The sequence below is a fragment of the Dreissena polymorpha genome, chromosome 9 (assembly GCF_020536995.1).
Source record: "Dreissena polymorpha isolate Duluth1 chromosome 9, UMN_Dpol_1.0, whole genome shotgun sequence".
NCBI lineage: Eukaryota > Metazoa > Mollusca > Bivalvia > Myida > Dreissenidae > Dreissena > Dreissena polymorpha.
The window spans coordinates 64,388,431-64,416,006 of record NC_068363.1 but is presented as its reverse complement, the minus strand read 5'-3'; the positions used below and the strand labels follow the sequence as shown (position 1 = coordinate 64,416,006).

General features: G+C 33.2%; 1 protein-coding gene across 14 annotated transcripts; it reads right to left on the bottom strand.

Moving 5' to 3' along the window:
- On the bottom strand, window positions 1-26,941 carry LOC127844043 (uncharacterized). Of its 14 annotated transcripts, XM_052374007.1 has the most exons (9): window positions 26,570-26,941; window positions 22,734-22,862; window positions 19,317-19,628; window positions 18,384-18,407; window positions 17,995-18,071; window positions 4,912-5,040; window positions 1,433-1,740; window positions 1,040-1,063; window positions 600-722 (listed from the first exon to the last, which is right to left on the bottom strand). In XM_052374007.1, the coding sequence occupies exons 1-6, from the start codon at window positions 26,820-26,822 to the stop codon at window positions 4,981-4,983; spliced, it is 855 nt and encodes a 284-aa protein (XP_052229967.1). In that variant the 5' UTR covers window positions 26,823-26,941; the 3' UTR covers window positions 600-722; window positions 1,040-1,063; window positions 1,433-1,740; window positions 4,912-4,980. The 14 variants fall into 14 exon arrangements, with proteins under 14 accessions (XP_052229965.1, XP_052229972.1, XP_052229966.1 ...); XM_052373999.1 differs by lacking the exons at window positions 600-722; window positions 1,040-1,063; window positions 1,433-1,740; window positions 4,912-5,040 and adding exons at window positions 10,554-10,693; window positions 13,846-13,974 and having other exon boundaries at window positions 19,305-19,628; XM_052374005.1 differs by lacking the exons at window positions 1,040-1,063; window positions 1,433-1,740; window positions 4,912-5,040; window positions 17,995-18,071; window positions 18,384-18,407 and adding an exon at window positions 9,449-9,472 and having other exon boundaries at window positions 1-722; window positions 19,305-19,628.
- Window positions 26,942-27,576: the final 635 nt, after the last annotated feature.

Below are 27,576 nucleotides of genomic sequence, written 5' to 3'. Positions count from 1 at the left end.
ATTTAATGACCCCTCCCCACACATACAATGTTGCAATAAACCGTTTAAGATTATATTTACATAAAGATAAAAATACGCGTATACAGCCGCCGATGTTATTAACATGATGTAAACAGATGTAAATAGCAATTCAGCTCGAATCTATGCCGGACAAATACTTTTATAGCAGGAATACATATAAAACACAATTTATTGTTTACACAATTATCTGGCGCAAATTTAGAGTGCAATGACCGCCACACACGCTTCACGTTGTATATCACCGATATCTTCAGACGGGTCTTCAACCACATACTACTCTTAGTATATATTTTGTTTCCAAAATATCTTCGTGAAAAAAGCAGATTTGCGATCGTGTGATTGGCATGCAGTTGCATTAACTCTTGTAGTGCATGTGCAGTTTAGAAGGCGGCGGTAATACCGTTGTGCTAGTCTTTTATTCCACCTGTCGTTTTGAAGACTTAATTGCCCGTTCCGAATTAATATATATCATTTGACAATCCTGATTAATACCGTGTTGACGCTGTTATCCTTTTCAGTTTTCAGTTCGAATTAGTCTCTTCATGGGCTTATTTCATGCTCATGCCGTTTGTATCAATATTTGAAAATTAGCAAAATACACAGGATAATATACGTAAATGTCACCTCCCGAATAGTCGAAGCAGACGACTTCATATGACCACTTGACACTTGTTCGTTAGAATAGCCGTCATGATATGTTCCTGCAAAGAAACACGCAGATATTCTTTAAAAAAAAAGCCTCATGTTCACAAAGTATAATGCACTTTGTTAACAAATTAAGAGTCTTTAGTAACTATCAATAACACAATATATTGATTATCTGTTCGTGTATTTATTTAGCGTTTGTACAAATCGCTGGTTACTTACGGTTAAAATTTGAATATCTACGCCAAATTAACAATTTACATTATATGGTTTGGAATTATTTTAATGTGTATGTATTGTCAAGTTCGCAATTGCCATTTAAATATATTTATTTTCTATCATTGAACCATAGTACAGTAATAAATGAATGTACCTCGCTTTTTATTGGACGTCTCCGCTGAAATTTAAATGTAAAGCATTACACTTACGATTATAGTCGTGTTCCACGTTAACATGTAAGCTGACAAAAATCGGAACAAAAAACTGTAAGTACAAAATACAACGTCCTATTTTGTTGGCTAACGGGTTTGAATGGCTGCTCATCGAAACAAGTTTATTAGGTTTTTATCGTAATTTTTTTTTTATTATATGTGTATTGTATACATTTAACTAACTTTTTATCACGTAAACAACATAAGATTGATTAGAAAGATCTTAAACATATTACTATACTATATTAATTACTATAAAATTATAAGAACTGTAAATGATGTATACATGATTGAAAAAAAACAAAACGCAGTACTATATGAACCTTTGTTCTTACCGTTCAAAACGTGGACTTATGTATTAGCAATGCGCATATTGGACGCCCTACAAACATACACTTCATTGTCTTCCATGGTCGCTTTATCTATGCTCAAAATGGTAGTAAACATTCTATGAGCAATTGATAGATGTTTAAATAATTTTATGCCACTATGTTTCTCCGACGTGACTTTTTCGCCGTTTCGGAACCAGTCTCATCCGGGGTATAGTGCTGTCCCGTGGCGTGGCAGTGTAAAGTGACTGGTTCGCCACGTTCAAAGTATTGTTCTTCGCTGATGGAAATCTCCGGGTCTTCTGCTCTTGAATCTGAAATTATAGAACGTGCGAACTTAAGCATCAAATGTTTACTGATTTATATTTGGGGAATGGGGGTTGGGGCACCAACAGCAATCTCAACACATGCATGAACTCGCCCGCTCGCACGTTCGCCCGTTAATCTGAACCAAATCTAATGAACGTTATTTAAAACTTCGTTTCAAATTCGAAAATGTAAAACGTGATAACAAGGCATTAAATAATATTTCTTCCGAAACTATTCTGCATTGATAATATGTTTATAAGAGTGATACTTTGAAATGAAGGAATAAATAACTATTTCGTATGTTGTTACCGGTAATGGAGCTTTAGATTAGACATATTATTAAGAAGCATTGCACAGAGAAAACATGTTAGATATCACAATTCGAAAAACCTATGATAGAGACATAAATATGAAAATGCGCTAGTCGATATACATGATTAATTAAACTAGTCAGTGAGTGTTTGATGTTAAAATACATATTATGGAGCAATATCTCATATTTAAGCCTATTAAGTGCCATGCTGTAAATAAAAAATATTTAGATTAAACACTTTAAATTTCGACGTATTTTCACGTAGATTTTTACTATTATCAATCTTCGCGATGTATCGTTTATTCGCATAGAATCGCCTCTCCTTATCGTATTGTGACTTAAACGAAAAACCCTCAAGAAGTGCTTGACAGCTTATCTTTTGTCAATATTAATAAGTGTCAATGTATTTAGTGTTAATAAATGAAAAATTACGACGACCATTGTCATGATTTCTGATTTTCAGTGGAAAGTAGGTTATGTTTATTTCAGAGTGATGCTTGCATTTTTTTTATTACGTAACACATAATTGTATCAGTTTGTTTATCATTTATCAGTAGGTTTATCCAATGTTTTATAAGCCACATCTTTGTGAAAATAATCTTACAATATTAAAGAACCAACATGGTCAAAAGTTTCAATTTTTCATTTGGAATCTATTGATAGAACAAGCACATGCGCATAGTCAAATGCCTGAGCAACCAATCAGAAGGACTGATATTAACAGAAATTGTGTACATGATACAGATTAGATTACTACAGCTAACCCTAGCAAGTATTTTGTAAAAAACTATTTAGAAGTATTCATTAAGAGGACCGATACTACAAATGCACATGGTTATAGTTTAGTATTGATCATAGATCTAAACGGGGAACCTGACAGAAGATAAATGTGTTTTAATGTTCATTTGCGTTAAGTGCTGTACATAATGCACTAAAACTTACATAGAAGTGTTATCGTACTCTATCGTTTGAGTCCAAATAAACTTACTGTATGTATTTACATGTTGTTCGATTCTGGTAACTTATCATGCAAACGACGTTCATTGTTGTTTTTTTAGAAACATTGTATTTATTTTATTCGTTAGCAATTAATCATTACTTATCAACTATAACACTCGATGTGAAATACGGTTTCAAAATTTATTACAACCTGAAGCGATAGAAATGATGGTACATCGAGTCGGAAGGATAAAAATCTAAACCATATGCACAACGTTATCTTAACTGATATAATTAAAATCAAGAGACAAGCGCACTGTCTTACACACAAAAATAGAATGGCGGAAATGACGTCAATTTTAGAAATGAAGCAACCAATCACTGTGAAAGTGACCATTCTGCGCATATACTTATTGGTTGATGGCACCTAGCACTCATACACGCCCTCGTCTTCCGGTTGCACATTTGTAATCATTAGATCCCATTGATTCTTAAAGTCTACATGACCAATCTGTTAACGGTCGTCTGCCACAACGGTCATCGTGCCGTTGTCAATGGGAAAGAATGTTCCTGTCGCCTCTAAACAACCTTGTCAAGTATAATATAGTGGTATTTGTATTTATTGTATACACGTCATGATGTACACATTTAGATGTATTTAATTGCACAAATACTACATTTTGCCGTCACTTTAAATTGTGTTTATAAGCCAAATATAGTTTGAGAATATTTTGGATATTTAGAACGATATATAAATATATATAGGGAAAAAGTTTATAATGATGGTTATTTAAGCAAGATGCGAACATCAAATATTAAATATTTGCAGTTTTCCGACATCAATAATGAATACAAACTTATAGTTTACAAGCCAGTGCTTAAGGAATGCTGGCGCACCAAAAACACATTCATAGAAGATTAAATTGTTATACAAAGCGTAATTAAGCTTAATTCCGATTTCACAGATCGTGAATGATTGATAACGTTTCAAGCAAAAACTTATTGCAAACGATTCCCACCATTACAATACAGATTGATGTTTTTACTGAATATGATATCTAAAACCCTTAATTGATTTTGCACACAATATTTGCAGACATTTTATCAATCATGGTACGTTTAAGTAAGAATTCGTGAGTGTTTGCATACGATTATGAAGATATCCATGTAAGTGATTTCTTAAATTCTTAAATGGATATATGTTTTCATACATATTACCAGTATATAAGAACATATAGAATATAGTTTACATAACGTTCGGGGCAATTCACGGATGCATAAGATCACGCGAATTTTAAGCACAAAATGATTGGTATGACTGTGGTATTGTTTTTTAACCCACTTTGCAGACCCAAATCGACAATCAAATACAAAATATTGTTTTTTGTTTATCTAAGTTACAACAGCACGTAGGTCTCTTAATTTGGAATTCAATTTTTTTCATTTAAATTGAACCTCGATTTAAACCATGTTATCTGTCCACTGCTAAAACATGTGCATTGAAAGGGATCAATCATTCGACTATGCATAGAACGTAAGAGTTGCTTCCTGATACTTTTCACTTATCCAAAATTGTTATGTTCATAGTAAGGATTGAAAATGATATAATTTAGCTAGCTTATATATAAATAAATAAATATATATATATATATTTATATTTATATATATATATATATATATATATATATATATATATATATATATATATATATATATATATATATATATCAGAATAATGTACACATGAAATGATGATTAATAGTACCAAACTTTTATAAACAAAATATTATCAAAATACATTTTAAAAGGCACTACACTTTATTGTTTTATATTTTTATATTTCCGTTTTAAGAAACAGAAATGTTCGAGTGCCTTACTGCAATGCTATATATTTAAATTCATTAATAAATGAGTATTTTCAAACCGTTTTTGTTCCCGAGGTTGTACACGCTGCATCCCTGTACCGCCAGCTCCCCGCGCCGGAAAGTGACATTCAAGGGACTCGGCAGGAAGTTGGGCGCTGGCGTCTCTGGTCTGACGTTGAAACTTGAAGCTGATAAAAGCAACAATGATTAAAAAATCCAGAAACACATGAAGACAATTTATTCCAAATTCTATTTTTTATTTCAATTTTTATGCAAGCAACCATGTTTTATTTTCGCACAGTACGGCATATCAGTTTATCTATACCAGAGAACACCGTCAGAAAATAACACGTACATGAAATTATAAGAGACAAGAAATTCAATACGTTTCCAAAAAATACTAAGTGATAAAGCTATACAATCAATTTACTTTCGAAATCCCAAAATTCATGTACAGCTTTGCTCCGTTAATTAGTATTTACATAAATTAAATTAAATTAAGGTTTAAATAAGGTAGTAATGGGATATTGAACACCACGGTGATAAAACTTATTGTATCCCGCAACCTAGCTAAATGCGCTTAAACCCGTGAGGTTATTGGTTTTTGTTTTAAATAATTCAATTTAAATTATGAACGTCAAAGTATTCATGAAAAATCAGAATAATATTGAAATTAAACTGGTGTAATAAATAAACCAAACACTGGCTGTAACTGGTTCTTTACATATTATTTCAGAAAGCAGCTCAGTACCCCATTCGTTAACAAAGATTCGATTCATTCATCCGGACACAAGTAAATGAATGATTTAATACTCTTGATTTCTTGAAACTCGGTATTTGTTGTTAAAAAGGGCAATTGCAACACCATACGAGTCAATCGTATTGATTATCTAAACGCTTTATTTACGTTTCCAACTTAACGTGCTGTCCGAATTTAAGTACACATGCATGTGAACATACATGTAATATCTACATGTAGTATATGATTTTCTTTGGTACATTTACATTTAAGTACACGGTGCCTGTACTGTAACATTAATTAACAATATTGACCGTGTACATAAGACTACTTGCTGTATTATGTATATGTATGTATACATATTATGTATATGTAAATGAAGAAATAAAATAAAGATGAAAACCTGCCTCTTATCATTGTGTAGGAAAATTTTATGGGCTACCAAATATTTTTATTGGTAGCCCAGTGGGCTACCTGAAAAATAAGAAATTTGTCGGACACTGTCATATATACAATTCATACACGCGCGAGTGCAACCAATGTGACGCCTCATCTTGATAATAAGCGCATGTACAGCAGATGTATTGAATATTTTTTTCCCTGCAAAAAAAATAAATATTTATGTGCCTATTACGATGAAAGGGACTTGAAATCCTTGTTAATCGTTTTTAGGAAAAATATGAATATATCAAATGACATGAGCATCTTTTCAGCACAACTACTCTTTTTGTATTACAGACATACATACACACATTTTTTTTTGAATGCACAATGTACATCGTCGATATCACATGTTGTTGGTATATATATATGTCAACATGTATATTCGCAGAAAACCAGCGTTAAAATCACAAATATATACAAAACAAATGCATATTAAAGTGCAGAGGATGAACAATTGGTAAGTTACGCTATTCGACTTAACAAATTTGATCTGATACTCAACAATTCCTTATAAAAAAACAAAGTTTTATAAGACCCATAGGTTGATTGGAGCACTTGTACATTGTAAATAACAGAAAACAAAAGTCTCGGCAATTTATCAATATTTATTGCTTACATACATTGAACATTTTCAGCTGTGTCACGTTTGTGAAGAAGCATTCTTTCTAAAAAATATTCAATTATTTTTCCTTTACTTCCCCTCGATTACCAAAATAAATAATTATTAAAGTATTAAACGCATTTATGCGGACACCTTTAACAATGATTTTTGTGACAGGGCCTTCGTTATTTCTTCATAAAAAGACGTTAATAACGATTTTTATAGAAAATCTGTGTTACTTAAAAATATATTCACATAACCTATGGTTTTTGTTTCTACAAATTGGAAACAAAACTCGTAACGCATGCATGTTATAACAATATATTTCAAAATGTCGATCGTCTTTTACATACGCACAGAAAAGATATAAAAGTCATATCCATCTACTACTATCACGGCATAGATTTTAATGAACAAAAATGCTTCAACATACAATAGAATGCATCTCTTTGATAATGTAGTTTCATCATAAGTTCGTGTCCGTAAATCCGTGCATACCTGTCCTTATTATGAATATTCATTCAAATGTTGCCTACAAATCACAAGTTGAATGTTTCCATACAATAGGCAATATAAGTTACAGAACACACCAGTCGTCATTACAGATAACTGTACAGTTTCAGAAATTTTCAATGCAACCTTTTGATTATAAACATAGGTTTTAATTTTGATAACAAATTGTTTAATACGTTTGAACGATTGCCATGTAGAATGCAAGTATTAAACTTACACTTTCTGTATAATTTTGGGTAACCCCTATGTTAATACAATACTTCAGGATTTTTAAGTTCTTCTCGTATGTATGCTCACGTCTCGTTTACATATGCACTTCCCTGTTTACGAGACAAACTTACAACATCATTGTTTCTTTTTATATATTTAGTTGTAATTTGCAAGTAAAATATTAGTTGTATGAACAATTTGAGATTAGGATTTTTTCCGGATTTGTGTCTAATACAACCTTATCATCTGCGAAAAAGTAATAAAGATAACAATGAATATCTTGCAAAATAATTCCACAAATATATACAGTTTTGTAAAATTAAGTTCTAGACCGTTAACGAACAGAGGGAATACTAAGAACGAAAGTATTTCCCCAACCTTCACCGAACTGCGATAATTAAATAATTCAAGGCGTTGCTTAAATGTTTAACTGAATTATGTCAACTAAGCAGTAATAAAGACTTCTATGAATATTTAAAAAAATTGGAATCAAGGAATGAAGGATAAACGCTGCATCTTCAGTTTTTCTGCCTGTCCTAAAGTATATCTTTATGGTTAATGGGCTAAAAATCACTTAGCATAATTGATTTACAATGTTATTGCCCTGTAATTACTAACGTAAGATTTATCGCCCTTTTAAATTATTGGAATTATTCTTTTAGTCCAAACTAGCGGCAACAATTCAGCTTGATTAAATAATAATAAAAATCGTCCTGATATAGCTGGCCTAAATTTCACAGGAGTCTATCAAGTATTCGTTTTGGCAATTAACCCCACCTCGCAATTAATTTTTTTAAACATTTTCAATATTTTGTATTCAATCGGGATCGATACGAAATTGATAAAACCTTTAAGGCATGTGCAGACCAAAGTGTCGAACGTATTCTTTATGTGTTTATGTTTGAATGTTTGTTCTTTTCTTTAACTATGTTTCATTCATAGTCAATTTACAAACGCTCGTTTTCCTGATAACCAGTACTTATTGAACATAATTATGCTAGTTACCGACAACTGCTCATGTTCGATCAAAAAAGGGGAGAAACTGGCATTAGACAGTATTTAATGACCCATCCCCACACATACACTGTTGCAATAAACCGTTTAAGATTATATTTACATATAGATAAAAATACGCGTATACAGCCGATATTATTAACATGATGTAAACATATGTAAATAGCAATTCAGCTCGAATCTATGCCGGACAAATACTTTTATAGCAGGAATACATATAAAACACAATTTATTGTTTACACAATTATCTGGCCCAAATTTATAGTTCAATGACCGCCACACACGCTTCACGTTGTATATCACTGATATCTTCAGACGGGTCTTCAGCCACATACTACTCTTAGTATATATTTTGATTCCAAAATATCTTCGTGAAAAAAGCAGATTTGCGATCGAGTGATTGGCATGCAGTTGCATAAACTCTTGTAGTACATTTGTCGTTTAGAATGCGGCGGTAATACCGTTGTGCTAGTCTTTTATTCCACCTGTCGTTTTGAAGACGTAATTGACCGTTCCGAATTAATATATATCATTTGACAATTCTGATTAATATCGTGTTTGACGCTGTAATCCGTTTCAGTTTTCAGTTCGAATTAGTCTCTGCATGGGCTTATTTCATGCTCATGCCGTTTGTATCAATAGTTGAACATTAGCAAAATACACAGGATAATATACGTGAATGTCACCTCCCGAATAGTCGAAGCAGACGACTTCATATGACCACTGGACACTTGTTCGTCAGCATACCCGTCATGATATGTTCCTGCAAAGAAACACGCAGATATTCTAAAAAAGCGTCATGCTCACAAAGTATAATGCACTTTGTAAACAAATTAAGAGTCTTTAGTAACTATCAATAACACAATATATTGATTATCTGTTCGTGTATTTATTTAGCGTTTGTACAAATCACTGGTTACTTACGGTTAAAATTTGAACATCTACGCCAAATTAACTGTTTACATTATATGGTTTGGAATTATTTTAATGTGTATGTATTGTCAAGTTCGCAATTGCCATTTAAATGTATTTATTTCCTATCATTGAACCATAGTACAATAATAAATGAATGTACCTCGCTTTTTATTGGACGTTTCCGCTAAAATATAAATGTAAAGCATTACACTTACGATTATAATCGTGTTCCACGTTAACATGTAAGCTGACAAAAATCGAAACAAAAAACTGTAAGTTCAAAATACAACGTTCTATTTTGATGGCTAACGGCTTTGAATGGCCGCTCATCGTAACAAGTTTATTAGGTTTTTATCGTAAACATTATTTATTATATGTGTATTGTATACATTTAACTAACTTTTTATCACGTAAACAACATAAGATTGATTAGAAAGTTCTAAAACACATTAACGAATTACTATAAAATTATAAGAACTGTAAATGATGTATACATGATTTAAAAAACAACAAGGGACAAAATTGTCACAAAACCAGGTTTTCATTGTAAAAAAAAATCTGATAAAGGGAGAAAACTCAAACTGAACTTTTGAAATGAACAAACAAAATTAACCCCCTTTGTAAGTTTGTTTTTTTTTTTAATCTATTTTTAGTCGTGGCGACCTTGACATTGGAGATATTGACGTGATTCTTTCCTGCGACACACCGTCCCATGATGGTGAACAAATGTGCCAAATGATTTTAAAATCTCACAATGAATGACATAGTTATGGCCAGGACAAGCTCATTTATGGCCATTTTTGACCTTTGAACTCAAAGTGTGACCTTGACCTTGGAGATATCAACGTAATTATTTCGCGCGACACACCGTCCAATGATGGTGAACAAATGTGCCAAATGATTTTAAAATCTGACAATGAACGACATAGTTATGGCCCGGACAAGCTTGTTCCGCCAGCCCGCCAACCCGCCAGCCAGCCAGCCAGCCCGCCAGCCAGCCAGCCAGCCCGCCCGCATTCGCCAATCTAATAACCAGTTTTTTCCTTCGGAAAACCTGGTTAAAAAGCACTACTATATGTACCTTTGTTCTTACCGTTCAAAACGTGGACTTTCGTATTAGCAATGCGCACATTGGACGCCCTGCAAACATACACTCCATTGTCTTCCATAGTCGCTTTATCTATGCTCAAAATGCTAGTAAACGTTTTATGAGTAATTGATAGATGTTTAAATAATTTTATGCCACTATGTTTCTCCGACGTGACTTTTTTGCCGTTTCGGAACCTGTCTATCTCATCCGGGGTATAGTGCTGTCCCGTGGCGTTGCAGTGTAAAGTGACTGGTTCGCCACGTTCAACGTATTGTTCTTCGCTGATGGAAATCTCCGGTGCATCTGCTCTTGAATCTGAAATTATAGAACGCGCGAACCTAAGCATCAAATGTTTACTGATTTATATTTGGGGAATGGGGGTTGGGGACCCAACAGCAATCTCAACACATGCATGAACTCGCCCGCTCGCACGTTCGCCCGTTAATCTGAACCAAATCTAATGCACTTTATTTAAAACTTCGTTTCAAATTCGAAAATGTAAAACGTGATAACAAGGCATTAAATAATATTGTTTTCCGAAACCATTATGCATTGATAATAAATGTTTATATGAGTGATACTTTGAAATGCAAGAATAAATAACTATTTCGTATGTTGTTACCGGTAATGGAGCTTTAAATTAGACAAATTATTAAGAAGCATTGCACAGAGAAAACATGTTAGATATCACAATTCGAAAAATCTATGATAGAGACATAAATATGAAAATGCGCTAGTCGATATACATGATTAAACTAGTCAGTGAGTGTTTGATGTTAAAATACATATTATGGAGCAATATCTCATATTTAAGCCTATTAAGTGCCATGCTGTAAATAAAAATATTTAGATTAAACACTTTAAATTTTGACGTATTTTCACGTAGAGTTTTTCTATTATCAATCTTCGCGATGTATCGTTTATTCGCATAGAATCGCCTCTCCTTATCGTATTGTGACTTAAACGAAAAACCCTCAAGAAGTGCTTGACAGCTTATCTTTTGTCAATATTAATAAGTGTCAATGTATTTAGTGTTAATAAATGAAAAATTACGACGACCATTGTCATGATTTCTGATTTTCAGTGGAAAGTAGGTTATGTTTATTTCAGAGTGATGCTTGCATTTTTTTTATTACGTAACACATAATTGTATCAGTTTGTTTATCATTTATCAGTAGGTTTATCCAATGTTTTATAAGCCACATCTTTGTGAAAATAATCTTACAATATTAAAGAACCAACATGGTCAAAAGTTTCAATTTTTCATTTGGAATCTATTGATAGAACAAGCACATGCGCATAGTCAAATGCCTGAGCAACCAATCAGAAGGACTGATATTAACAGAAATTGTGTACATGATACAGATTAGATTACTACAGCTAACCCTAGCAAGTATTTTGTAAAAAACTATTTAGAAGTATTCATTAAGAGGACCGATACTACAAATGCACATGGTTATAGTTTAGTATTGATCATAGATCTAAACGGGGAACCTGACAGAAGATAAATGTGTTTTAATGTTCATTTGCGTTAAGTGCTGTACATAATGCACTAAAACTTACATAGAAGTGTTATCGTACTCTATCGTTTGAGTCCAAATAAACTTACTGTATGTATTTACATGTTGTTCGATTCTGGTAACTTATCATGCAAAACGACGTTCATTGTTGTTTTTTTAGAAACATTGTATTTATTTTATTCGTTAGCAATTAATCATTACTTATCAACTATAACACTCGATGTGAAATACGGTTTCAAAATTTATTACAACCTGAAGCGATAGAAATGATGGTACATCGAGTCGGAAGGATAAAAATCTAAACCATATGCACAACGTTATCTTAACTGATATAATTAAAATCAAGAGACAAGCGCACTGTCTTACACACAAAAATAGAATGGCGGAAATGACGTCAATTTTAGAAATGAAGCAACCAATCACTGTGAAAGTGACCATTCTGCGCATATACTTATTGGTTGATGGCACCTAGCACTCATACACGCCCTCGTCTTCCGGTTGCACATTTTTAATCATTAGATCCCATTGATTCTTAAAGTCTACATGACCAATCTGTTAACGGTCGTCTGCCACAACGGTCATCGTGCCGTTGTCAATGGGAAAGAATGTTCCTGTCGCCTCTAAACAACCTTGTCAAGTATAATATAGTGGTATTTGTATTTATTGTATACACGTCATGATGTACACATTTAGATGTATTTTAATTGCACAAATACTACATTTTGCCGTCACTTTAAATTGTGTTTATAAGCCAAATATAGTTTGAGAATATTTTGGATATTTAGAACGATATATAAATATATATAGGGAAAAAGTTTATAATGATGGTTATTTAAGCAAGATGCGAACATCAAATATTAAATATTTGCAGTTTTCCGACATCAATAATGAATACAAACTTATAGTTTACAAGCCAGTGCTTAAGGAATGCTGGCGCACCAAAAACACATTCATAGAAGATTAAATTGTTATACAAAGCGTAATTAAGCTTAATTCCGATTTCACAGATCGTGAATGATTGATAACGTTTCAAGCAAAAACTTATTGCAAACGATTCCCACCATTACAATACAGATTGATGTTTTTACTGAATATGATATCTAAAACCCTTAATTGATTTTGCACACAATATTTGCAGACATTTTATCAATCATGGTACGTTTAAGTAAGAATTCGTGAGTGTTTGCATACGATTATGAAGATATCCATGTAAGTGATTTCTTAAATTCTTAAATGGATATATGTTTTCATACATATTACCAGTATATAAGAACATATAGAATATAGTTTACATAACGTTCGGGGCAATTCACGGATGCATAAGATCACGCGAATTTTAAGCACAAAATGATTGGTATGACTGTGGTATTGTTTTTTAACCCACTTTGCAGACCCAAATCGACAATCAAATACAAAATATTGTTTTTTGTTTATCTAAGTTACAACAGCACGTAGGTCTCTTAATTTGGAATTCAATTTTTTTCATTTAAATTGAACCTCGATTTAAACCATGTTATCTGTCCACTGCTAAAACATGTGCATTGAAAGGGATCAATCATTCGACTATGCATAGAACGTAAGAGTTGCTTCCTGATACTTTTCACTTATCCAATATTGTTATGTTCATAGTAAGGATTGAAAATGATATAATTTAGCTAGCTTATATATAAATAAATAAATATATATATATATATATTATATATATATATATATATATATATATATATATATATATATATATATATATATATCAGAATAATGTACACATGAAATGATGATTAATAGTACCAAACTTTTATAAACAAAATATTATCAAAATACATTTTAAAAGGCACTACACTTTATTGTTTTATATTTTTATATTTCCGTTTTAAGAAACAGAAATGTTCGAGTGCCTTACTGCAATGCTATATATTTAAATTCATTAATAAATGAGTATTTTCAAACCGTTTTTGTTCCCGAGGTTGTACACGCTGCATCCCTGTACCGCCAGCTCCCCGCGCCGGAAAGTGACATTCAAGGGACTCGGCAGGAAGTTGGGCGCTGGCGTCTCTGGTCTGACGTTGAAACTTGAAGCTGATAAAAGCAACAATGATTAAAAAATCCAGAAACACATGAAGACAATTTATTCCAAATTCTATTTTTTATTTCAATTTTTATGCAAGCAACCATGTTTTATTTTCGCACAGTACGGCATATCAGTTTATCTATACCAGAGAACACCGTCAGAAAATAACACGTACATGAAATTATAAGAGACAAGAAATTCAATACGTTTCCAAAAAATACTAAGTGATAAAGCTATACAATCAATTTACTTTCGAAATCCCAAAATTCATGTACAGCTTTGCTCCGTTAATTAGTATTTACATAAATTAAATTAAATTAAGGTTTAAATAAGGTAGTAATGGGATATTGAACACCACGGTGATAAAACTTATTGTATCCCGCAACCTAGCTAAATGCGCTTAAACCCGTGAGGTTATTGGTTTTTGTTTTAAATAATTCAATTTAAATTATGAACGTCAAAGTATTCATGAAAAATCAGAATAATATTGAAATTAAACTGGTGTAATAAATAAACCAAACACTGGCTGTAACTGGTTCTTTACATATTATTTCAGAAAGCAGCTCAGTACCCCATTCGTTAACAAAGATTCGATTCATTCATCCGGACACAAGTAAATAAATGATTTAATACTCTTGATTTCTTGAAACTCGGTATTTGTTGTTAAAAAGGGCAATTGCAACACCATACGAGTCAATCGTATTGATTATCTAAACGCTTTATTTACGTTTCCAACTTAACGTGCTGTCCGAATTTAAGTACACATGCATGTGAACATACATGTAATATCTACATGTAGTATATGATTTTCTTTGGTACATTTACATTTAAGTACACGGTGCCTGTACTGTAACATTAATTAACAATATTGACCGTGTACATAAGACTACTTGCTGTATTATGTATATGTATGTATACATATTATGTATATGTAAATGAAGAAATAAAATAAAGATGAAAACCTGCCTCTTATCATTGTGTAGGAAAATTTTATGGGCTACCAAATATTTTTATTGGTAGCCCAGTGGGCTACCTGAAAAATAAGAAATTTGTCGGACACTGTCATATATACAATTCATACACGCGCGAGTGCAACCAATGTGACGCCTCATCTTGATAATAAGCGCATGTACAGCAGATGTATTGAATATTTTTTTCCCTGCAAAAAAAATAAATATTTATGTGCCTATTACGATGAAAGGGACTTGAAATCCTTGTTAATCGTTTTTAGGAAAAATAAGAATATATCAAATGACATGAGCATCTTTTCAGCACAACTACTCTTTTTGTATTACAGACATACATACACACATTTTTTTTTGAATGCACAATGTACATCGTCGATATCACATGTTGTTGGTATATATATATGTCAACATGTATATTCGCAGAAAACCAGCGTTAAAATCACAAATATATACAAAACAAATGCATATTAAAGTGCAGAGGATGAACAATTGGTAAGTTACGCTATTCGACTTAACAAATTTGATCTGATACTCAACAATTCCTTATAAAAAAAACAAAGTTTTATAAGACCCATAGGTTGATTGGAGCACTTGTACATTGTAAATAACAGAAAACAAAAGTCTCGGCAATTTATCAATATTTATTGCTTACATACATTGAACATTTTCAGCTGTGTCACGTTTGTGAAGAAGCATTCTTTCTAAAAAATATTCAATTATTTTTCCTTTACTTCCCCTCGATTACCAAAATAAATAATTATTAAAGTATTAAACGCATTTATGCGGACACCTTTAACAATGATTTTTGTGACAGGGCCTTCGTTATTTCTTCATAAAAAGACGTTAATAACGATTTTTATAGAAAATCTGTGTTACTTAAAAATATATTCACATAACCTATGGTTATTGTTTCTACAAATTGGAAACAAAACTCGTAACGCATGCATGTTATAACAATATATTTCAAAATGTCGATCGTCTTTTACATACGCACAGAAAAGATATAAAAGTCATATCCATCTACTACTATCACGGCATAGATTTTAATGAACAAAAATGCTTCAACATACAATAGAATGCATCTCTTTGATAATGTAGTTTCATCATAAGTTCGTGTCCGTAAATCCGTGAATACCTGTCCTTATTATGAATATTCATTCAAATGTTGCCTACAAATCACAAGTTGAATGTTTCCATACAATAGGCAATATAAGTTACAGAACACACCAGTCGTCATTACAGATAACTGTACAGTTTCAGAAATTTTCAATGCAACCTTTTGATTATAAACATAGGTTTTAATTTTGATAACAAATTGTTTAATACGTTTGAACGATTGCCATGTAGAATGCAAGTATTAAACTTACACTTTCTGTATAATTTTGGGTAACCCCTATGTTAATACAATACTTCAGGATTTTTAAGTTCTTCTCGTATGTATGCTCACGTCTCGTTTACATATGCACTTCCCTGTTTACGAGACAAACTTACAACATCATTGTTTCTTTTTATATATTTAGTTGTAATTTGCAAGTAAAATATTAGTTGTATGAACAATTTGAGATTAGGATTTTTTCCGGATTTGTGTCTAATACAACCTTATCATCTGCGAAAAAGTAATAAAGATAACAATGAATATCTCGCAAAATAATTCCACAAATATATACAGTTTTGTAAAATTAAGTTCTAGACCGTTAACGAACAGAGGGAATACTAAGAACGAAAGTATTTCCCCAACCTTCACCGAACTGCGATAATTAAATAATTCAAGGCGTTGCTTAAATGTTTAACTGAATTATGTCAACTAAGCAGTAATAAAGACTTCTATGAATATTAAAAAAATTTGGAATCAAGGAATGAAGGATAAACGCTGCATCTTCAGTTTTTCTGCCTGTCCTAAAGTATATCTTTATGGTTAATGGGCTAAAAATCACTTAGCATAATTGATTTACAATGTTATTGCCCTGTAATTACTAACGTAAGATTTATCGCCCTTTTAAATTATTGGAATTATTCTTTTAGTCCAAACTAGCGGCAACAATTCAGCTTGATTAAATAATAATAAAAATCGTCCTGATATAGCTGGCCTAAATTTCACAGGAGTCTATCAAGTATTCGTTTTGGCAATTAACCCCACCTCGCAATTAATTTTTTTAAACATTTTCAATATTTTGTATTCAATCGGGATCGATACGAAATTGATAAAACCTTTAAGGCATGTGCAGACCAAAGTGTCGAACGTATTTTTTATGTGTTTATGTTTGAATGTTTGTTCTTTTCTTTAACTATGTTTCATTCATAGTCAATTTACAAACGCTCGTTTTCCTGATAACCAGTACTTATTGAACATAATTATGCTAGTTACCGACAACTGCTCATGTTCGATCAAAAAAGGGGAGAAACTGGCATTAGACAGTATTTAATGACCCATCCCCACACATACACTGTTGCAATAAACCGTTTAAGATTATATTTACATATAGATAAAAATACGCGTATACAGCCGATGTAATTAACATGATGTAAACATATGTAAATAGCAATTCAGCTCGAATCTATGCCGGACAAATACTTTTATAGCAGGAATACATATAAAACACAATTTATTGTTTACACAATTATCTGGCCCAAATTTATAGTTCAATGACCGCCACACACGCTACACGTTGTATATCACTGATATCTTCAGACGGGTCTTCAGCCACATACTACTCTTAGTATATATTTTGATTCCAAAATATCTTCGTGAAAAAAGCAGATTTGCGATCGAGTGATTGGCATGCAGTTGCATAAACTCTTGTAGTACATTTGTCGTTTAGAATGCGGCGGTAATACCGTTGTGCTAGTCTTTTATTCCACCTGTCGTTTTGAAGACGTAATTGACCGTTCCGAATTAATATATATCATTTGACAATTCTGATTAATATCGTGTTTGACGCTGTAATCCGTTTCAGTTTTCAGTTCGAATTAGTCTCTGCATGGGCTTATTTCATGCTCATGCCGTTTGTATCAATAGTTGAACATTAGCAAAATACACAGGATAATATACGTGAATGTCACCTCCCGAATAGTCGAAGCAGACGACTTCATATGACCACTGGACACTTGTTCGTCAGCATACCCGTCATGATATGTTCCTGCAAAGAAACACGCAGATATTCTAAAAAAGCGTCATGCTCACAAAGTATAATGCACTTTGTAAACAAATTAAGAGTCTTAAGTAACTATCAATAACACAATATATTGATTATCTGTTCGTGTATTTATTTAGCGTTTGTACAAATCACTGGTTACTTACGGTTAAAATTTGAACATCTACGCCAAATTAACTGTTTACATTATATGGTTTGGAATTATTTTAATGTGTATGTATTGTCAAGTTCGCAATTGCCATTTAAATGTATTTATTTCCTATCATTGAACCATAGTACAATAATAAATGAATGTACCTCGCTTTTTATTGGACGTTTCCGCTAAAATATAAATGTAAAGCATTACACTTACGATTATAATCGTGTTCCACGTTAACATGTAAGCTGACAAAAATCGAAACAAAAAACTGTAAGTTCAAAATACAACGTTCTATTTTGATGGCTAACGGCTTTGAATGGCCGCTCATCGTAACAAGTTTATTAGGTTTTTATCGTAAACATTATTTATTATATGTGTATTGTATACATTTAACTAACTTTTTATCACGTAAACAACATAAGATTGATTAGAAAGTTCTAAAACACATTAACGAATTACTATAAAATTATAAGAACTGTAAATGATGTATACATGATTTAAAAAACAACAAGGGACAAAATTGTCACAAAACCAGGTTTTCATTGTAAAAAAAAATCTGATAAAGGGAGAAAACTCAAACTGAACTTTTGAAATGAACAAACAAAATTAACCCCCTTTGTAAGTTTGTTTTTTTTTTAAATCTATTTTTAGTCGTGGCGACCTTGACATTGGAGATATTGACGTGATTCTTTCGTGCGACACACCGTCCCATGATGGTGAACAAATGTGCCAAATGATTTTAAAATCTCACAATGAATGACATAGTTATGGCCAGGACAAGCTCATTTATGGCCATTTTTGACCTTTGAACTCAAAGTGTGACCTTGACCTTGGAGATATCAACGTAATTATTTCGCGCGACACACCGTCCAATGATGGTGAACAAATGTGCCAAATGATTTTAAAATCTGACAATGAACGACATAGTTATGGCCCGGACAAGCTTGTTCCGCCAGCCCGCCAACCCGCCAGCCAGCCAGCCAGCCCGCCAGCCAGCCAGCCAGCCCGCCCGCATTCGCCAATCTAATAACCAGTTTTTTCCTTCGGAAAACCTGGTTAAAAAGCACTACTATATGTACCTTTGTTCTTACCGTTCAAAACGTGGACTTTCGTATTAGCAATGCGCACATTGGACGCCCTGCAAACATACACTCCATTGTCTTCCATAGTCGCTTTATCTATGCTCAAAATGCTAGTAAACGTTTTATGAGTAATTGATAGATGTTTAAATAATTTTATGCCACTATGTTTCTCCGACGTGACTTTTTTGCCGTTTCGGAACCTGTCTATCTCATCCGGGGTATAGTGCTGTCCCGTGGCGTTGCAGTGTAAAGTGACTGGTTCGCCACGTTCAACGTATTGTTCTTCGCTGATGGAAATCTCCGGTGCATCTGCTCTTGAATCTGAAATTATAGAACGCGCGAACCTAAGCATCAAATGTTTACTGATTTATATTTGGGGAATGGGGGTTGGGGACCCAACAGCAATCTCAACACATGCATGAACTCGCCCGCTCGCACGTTCGCCCGTTAATCTGAACCAAATCTAATGCACTTTATTTAAAACTTCGTTTCAAATTCGAAAATGTAAAACGTGATAACAAGGCATTAAATAATATTGTTTTCCGAAACCATTATGCATTGATAATAAATGTTTATATGAGTGATACTTTGAAATGCAAGAATAAATAACTATTTCGTATGTTGTTACCGGTAATGGAGCTTTAAATTAGACAAATTATTAAGAAGCATTGCACAGAGAAAACATGTTAGATATCACAATTCGAAAAATCTATGATAGAGACATAAATATGAAAATGCGCTAGTCGATATACATGATTAAACTAGTCAGTGAGTGTTTGATGTTAAAATACATATTATGGAGCAATATCTCATATTTAAGCCTATTAAGTGCCATGCTGTGAAATAAAAATATTTAGATTAAACACTTTAAATTTTGACGTATTTTCACGTAGAGTTTTTCTATTATCAATCTTCGCGATGTATCGTTTATTCGCATAGAATCGCCTCTCCTTATCGTATTGTGACTTAAACGAAAAACCCTCAAGAAGTGCTTGACAGCTTATCTTTTGTCAATATTAATAAGTGTCAATGTATTTAGTGTTAATAAATGAAAAATTACGACGACCATTGTCATGATTTCTGATTTTCAGTGGAAAGTAGGTTATGTTTATTTCAGAGTGATGCTTGCATTTTTTTTATTACGTAACACATAATTGTATCAGTTTGTTTATCATTTATCAGTAGGTTTATCCAATGTTTTATAAGCCACATCTTTGTGAAAATAATCTTACAATATTAAAGAACCAACATGGTCAAAAGTTTCAATTTTTCATTTGGAATCTATTGATAGAACAAGCACATGCGCATAGTCAAATGCCTGAGCAACCAATCAGAAGGACTGATATTAACAGAAGTTGTGTACATGATACAGATTAGATTACTACAGCTAACCCTAGCAAGTATTTTGTAAAAAAACTATTTAGAAGTATTCATTAAGAGGACCGATACTACAAATGCACATGGTTATAGTTTAGTATTGATCATAGATCTAAACGGGGAACCTGACAGAAGATAAATGTGTTTTAATGTTCATTTGCGTTAAGTGCTGTACATAATGCACTAAAACTTACATAGAAGTGTTATCGTACTCTATCGTTTGAGTCCAAATAAACTTACTGTATGTATTTACATGTTGTTCGATTCTGGTAACTTATCATACAAAACGACGTTCATTGTTGTTTTTTTAGAAACATTGTATTTATTTTATTCGTTAGCAATTAATCATTACTTATCAACTATAACACTCGATGTGAAATACGGTTTCAAAATTTATTACAACCTGAAGCGATAGAAATGATGGTACATCGAGTCGGAAGGATAAAAATCTAAACCATATGCACAACGTTATCTTAACTGATATAATTAAAATCAAGAGACAAGCGCACTGTCTTACACACAAAAATAGAATGGCGGAAATGACGTCAATTTTAGAAATGAAGCAACCAATCACTGTGAAAGTGACCATTCTGCGCATATACTTATTGGTTGATGGCACCTAGCACTCATACACGCCCTCGTCTTCCGGTTGCACATTTTTAATCATTAGATCCCATTGATTCTTAAAGTCTACATGACCAATCTGTATCCGGTCGTCTGCCACAACGGTCATCGTGCCGTTGTCAATGGGAAAGAATGTTCCTGTCGCCTATAAACAACCTTGTCAAGTATAATATAGTGGTATTTGTATTTATTGTATACACGTCATGATGTACACATTTAGATGTATTTTAATTGCACAAATACTACATTTTGCCGTCACTTTAAATTGTGTTTATAAGCCAAATATAGTTTGAGAATATTTTGGATATTTAGAACGATATATAAATATATATAGGGAAAAAGTTTATAATGATGGTTATTTAAGCAAGATGCGAACATCAAATATTAAATATTTGCAGTTTTCCGACATCAATAATGAATACAAACTTATAGTTTACAAGCCAGTGCTTAAGGAATGCTGGCGCACCAAAAACACATTCATAGAAGATTAAATTGTTATACAAAGCGTAATTAAGCTTAATTCCGATTTCACAGATCGTGAATGATTGATAACGTTTCAAGCAAAAACTTATTGCAAACGATTCCCACCATTACAATACAGATTGATGTTTTTACTGAATATGATATCTAAAACCCTTAATTGATTTTGCACACAATATTTGCAGACATTTTATCAATCATGGTACGTTTAAGTAAGAATTCGTGAGAGTTTGCATACGATTATGAAGATATCCATGTAAGTGATTTCTTAAATTCTTAAATGGATATATGTTTTCATACATATTACCAGTATATAAGAACATATAGAATATAGTTTACATAACGTTCGGGGCAATTCACGGATGCATAAGATCACGCGAATTTTAAGCACAAAATGATTGGTATGACTGTGGTATTGTTTTTTAACCCACTTTGCAGACCCAAATCGACAATCAAATACAAAATATTGTTTTTTGTTTATCTAAGTTACAACAGCACGTAGGTCTCTTAATTTGGAATTCAATTTTTTTCATTTAAATTGAACCTCGATTTAAACCATGTTATCTGTCCACTGCTAAAACATGTGCATTGAAAGGGATCAATCATTCGACTATGCATAGAACGTAAGAGTTGCTTCCTGATACTTTTCACTTATCCAATATTGTTATGTTCATAGTAAGGATTGAAAATGATATAATTTAGCTAGCTTATATATAATAATATATATATATATATATATATATATATATCAGAATAATGTACACATGAAATGATGATTAATAGTACCAAACTTTTATAAACAAAATATTATCGAAATACATTTTAAAAGGCACTACACTTTATTGTTTTATATTTTTATATTTCCGTTTTAAGAAACAGAAATGTTCGAGTGCCTTACTGCAATGCTATATATTTAAATTCATTAATAAATGAGTATTTTCAAACCGTTTTTGTTCCCGAGGTTGTACACGCTGCATCCCTGTACCGCCAGCTCCCCGCGCCGGAAAGTGACATTCAAGGGACTCGGCAGGAAGTTGGGCGCTGGCGTCTCTGGTCTGACGTTGAAACTTGAAGCTGATAAAAGCAACAATGATTAAAAAATCCAGAAACACATGAAGACAATTTATTCCAAATTCTATTTTTTATTTCAATTTTTATGCAAGCAACCATGTTTTATTTTCGCACAGTACGGCATATCAGTTTATCTATACCAGAGAACACCGTCAGAAAATAACACGTACATGAAATTATAAGAGACAAGAAATTCAATACGTTTCCAAAAAATACTAAGTGATAAAGCTATGCAATCAATTTACTTTCGAAATCCCAAAATTTATGTACAGCTTTGCTCCGTTAATTAGTATTTACATAAATTAAATTAAATTAAGGTTTAAATAAGGTAGTAATGGGATATTGAACACCACGGTGATAAAACTTATTGTATCCCGCAACCTAGCTAAATGCGCTTAAACCCGTGAGGTTATTGGTTTTTGTTTTAAATAATTCAATTTAAATTATGAAGGTCAAAGTATTCATGAAAAATCAGAATAATATTGAAATTAAACTGGTGTAATAAATAAACCAAACACTGGCTGTAACTGGTTCTTTACATATTATTTCAGAAAGCAGCTCAGTACCCCATTCGTTAACAAAGATTCGATTCATTCATCCGGTTAAAGTTATTCGGATTACAAAGTGTAACCGTCCTTTACCATTTGTCTATGTTATGCACGTTCGGTTACAGAAGCCAACTTATCAAATTGATCCCTGATCTCTTGGCGACACCCACTCGTTCTACGCGAATTTATTAACAAGAGCAATGGCTGATAAATAATTACAAGAAAAGCCAGCTTTGTCAGTTAATATTTATTTAAATGTTTTAATGTGATACTTTACGTAAACACATTTTATATTCTATATTTGAACAATAGAAAACATACGAGAGGAGCAATACAAAAATATAAATGGAATTAAATGGCCAAATGGCGGAATATAATTAACACAAGACAAGCACTAGAGTAAATAAACCTCAGCTATAGACTAGCACTATAATTGAGTCATGTCGAGGAGGCGACCGGAAGTACTGCCCTAAAGATAGCCCCAACCCCAGTTGCACTATTGATTTAGCTTCTCGTTTATGCAATAATCGCCAACAGACAATCCACACCATTTTATGCTATTTCGCAAATGTATACAATCCTATTTCAGGGAATTAGGTGGTGGTTCGGAAATAGATATTATACATGCGCAATCGCTAAGGCCATCCGCAACCGGCCAAATAAATTCTCGGTACGCCGTACCGTGCAACATAACATACATGCGCAATCGTTAAGGCCATCCGCAACCAGCCATTTTCCTCGGTACGCCGTACCGTAGGTTTTCAAGACAAAAGAGTTATTCCAGGTACGCCTAAGCACGCCGAGCCATCGAGCGAGTACTAAAACACCCATACTTTCCCGAAAATAATTTCGAAAGCATTCCTGCCATCCTCACACATACGAGCACTACGTGATAGGTGACAGCAAAATGCTATGTTTACCTCCCCCGGACGTATGTACATCAATATATAGTTACCTATTTATAATTTTAATGGTTCCGATCACCTCCAATACATAGAATTTCCGCCACAAAAAAAATTTATTTATTTTCCCCCAAATTCTATGACATCTTTAAAACTAATTTTAATAAACACTCGCGCAACGAATCTTAATATATATTTCGAGTCCGACGTCAGATAAGTGAACGCCATCATTTTTGAAAAACCTGGTGTTTTTCGATACTATTATGCTCGCCGGAAATGCCCTTTTAATATATTTAATAGATTCTAATTCGCTGATTCTGAATAAACGATAATAAATTCCCACGTAGAGATATTCTTGGCCAATACAGATTCAGGCTTATCATGAGCGACCTTTGGCAGAATCGAACATAACATAAAAATCGTGGCTCTTATCCACGACATGCCTTTGCCTCTGACCGCCCTGAAGTATTTCGCTTACAAAAAAATATGTCCGAAATGCAGTACCATACGTTAATCCTATAATAAAATGACAACCCCGAGAGCTGGCCATACTACAGCTGACCTATACAACTCCCTGAATTCATTAAATAAACATATCGCCGTTATATATTCTTATTGCGTTTATTTAGAAATGCCTGCGCGTAGCAATTATTTAGCTCTATATTGAATACATCCCATAGGTAAGCCGGCATTGGAGTTACTGCCGTGTCCGCAAACGGGCCCAGTCTCCGAACACGCTCTAATCACGTGACCATTACATCAATGTTTACAACGCCATTTGCATGAATGATGAATAATAATGTCATTACCAGTTAAAATATATGCGGTCTTCCTCATGCACATTTCGTTTAAATCATGTTCACAAAATGTGATTTTATACTGCCGATTTAATTCGTAAATACACTCCGTCTGCTTTATGACTACATTTTCAATACTCGTATAACCCGCCCCATGTTAACTTTACTATCGACCGCTTGTTTTCACGTTCTTTAAATTTCAGCTTTAAAACTCTACCGATACATTTTTTATCGTCTGCTATGATTTATTTAACCCTGTCAATACAAAAAATGCCCGCTAACGTTTAATTCATGAGCGAAGTCATCTTTATTTGTTCATGTCATTTTAAGCACGTGTATAGTGTGTCGCGTATTTCCAGTTCAAATGCATGTTTTACACCCGCAGCCATGTTTGTGTCGTATTGATATCTTATATGTTATAAATGTAGATAAGTTGCTAGTATACAGGAACAAACTTTAAATATGTCTTTAAACGTACAAAGTATGAACATAAATGGATTTAGATCCAAACACAAGCACACAGATTGTGTTATTTAGTAGTTCTTCTTTGTTTTGAATTGCGCGGAAGCGGACATCACGTGAAATTGGCGCTCACGATACCCAAAGCGTGCATAAGTCACAGGTTAAAAATAGTCTGGAGGATTCCGTTATGTACATGATTAGGTTTCAAATTTTGATGCTTTGGGCATTTTTGACACAGTTTTTTTCGAAAATCAGTAGGGAAGAGTTAAGCTATAGAATGTGACTGACGAATACTGATCAATTCTGGTCAGTTGAGATAACTGAATTGTTGTGAGAAATATCAGATCGGGCGGTTTTAAGCAATAATGCAAGATTAAACCGCTATTATGGGCATCTAACAGTCTATAGGTGTCTATCGGAACCGTTGTTTATTTGTTTTGTTTTTACTGCCTATACACTTATATCTGCCAATGCAGCATCAACATACTAAAACAATATACCAGAAAGAGAAAAACAACGCATCCGAATACCAACCGCACTCGAGTTTGACAACCGAACATGCAGGCACGATGCGACACCAAATTTAGTTTTAGTGAAGATTCCTTCATACGACACAAAGATACAATTTTGTTTTACGGATCATCCCGGCTTACAGGACTCGCCAGTCATGTAAAATATCGAATATAAAATTATTTTTTTTAAATAACTAGAAGAAAGACGAGCTCCAGACAATCGGTCAGTAACCACATTTTAACTAAATATTTTGACATGTTACTTCTTTTAAGCTCATTTCAACAGTGAAAAAAAAACTCATAAGATCACTTTAACATATTCGCCACAACTAATACATGTCGCTGTGTAAGCGACGCAGACACGTAAACTGATACATCATCATTAGTTTGTCTAGGCAATATAAAAATTCTTTGACTATTATCCATTCTAGACAGACCTGTCTTAGGTAAGATTTCGTTTTTCATTACACGCTTGTGCCTCGTGCTTACCCACGTTGTGACCACGTGGTAGCCCATGGGCTTTGCCGAAAATATCACAGAAATCCACAACCTCACCATTTGCGGCGTCATCGTCTGCGCGTTTACGTTTTGAAGGTGGCGCTGCTGCGAGTGCCACCTCTGGCTTTGGTCCCTGAACAGGAGCTGATGCCGGCTCTGGTACCGGCGCCGTTTCCGCCGCATTCCTTCTAAGCCATCTGGTCCTTTGTTCCTTCGCCGGGGCCGGATCAACTGCCGCCCGCATACCCCGTCCCTCTCTCTGGCTGTTTCGCTACGACTTTCCCCACCCGTCTTTGCACGCTACGACCTCTACCCGACATTGTAGATTTAAGTTTTATGGTTGTGTAAACACAAGTTTCTCAGTCAAAGCTATTTCGCAAAAAGAACGAGATACGTGGAGCACGAGCATATATACCGTATTAGTGACGTCAGACAGTCACTACTGAAATCGATTTCACGCATGGTTTATTGTCGTCTACTTGTATAGAATGATTTATACGAGATTTAAACCGTTTATTCACCGGAGACATGTATTCGCTACTTCAAATAAAATAAATTATTTTTTAAAGAAATTATTTTTATTAAATCGGAAAGGATATCTATTAAAAGAAAAAAAACTATTAGGATGATATTAAAATGATGTGTGTATGTTCTATCCCTTTGGTGGTATTCGTATCTTGCAATATTTCAACCAAATTGAAAATTTGTTCGTTAAGTAACTGAATGAAGACGATTCCAGCATATGTCAACATTATGACACACTATGGAAACAATCAATGTATTAAAACATTGGGACATACGAGTATGAGTAAAAACATAATCATTTAAGTTTATGCTATTCATTTAAAGTTTAAACCATATATTTTTAATAAAACATGATTCGATAAAAATATATTTTTCTTATAAGGTTTATTTGACTTCATTTGTTATAGCAGCGTTTAAATGTATTTTAAAGGGACTGTCAACCACGAGGACGAAGAGAAGACAAGTTGTAAAAT

Coding starts and splice junctions, on each gene's coding strand:
- LOC127844043 (XM_052373999.1), bottom strand. CDS start 26,822: ATGCGGGCGGCAGTTGATCCGGCCCCGGCGAAGGAACAAAGGACCAGA. Junction 18,408..19,304: donor TTTGAACGGTAAGAACAAAG/GTACATATAGTA, acceptor TTTATATTTTAG/CGGAAACGTCCAATAAAAAG. Junction 13,975..17,994: donor CTGCTTCGACTATTCGGGAG/GTGACATTCACG, acceptor TGCTTTTATCAG/CTTCAAGTTTCAACGTCAGA.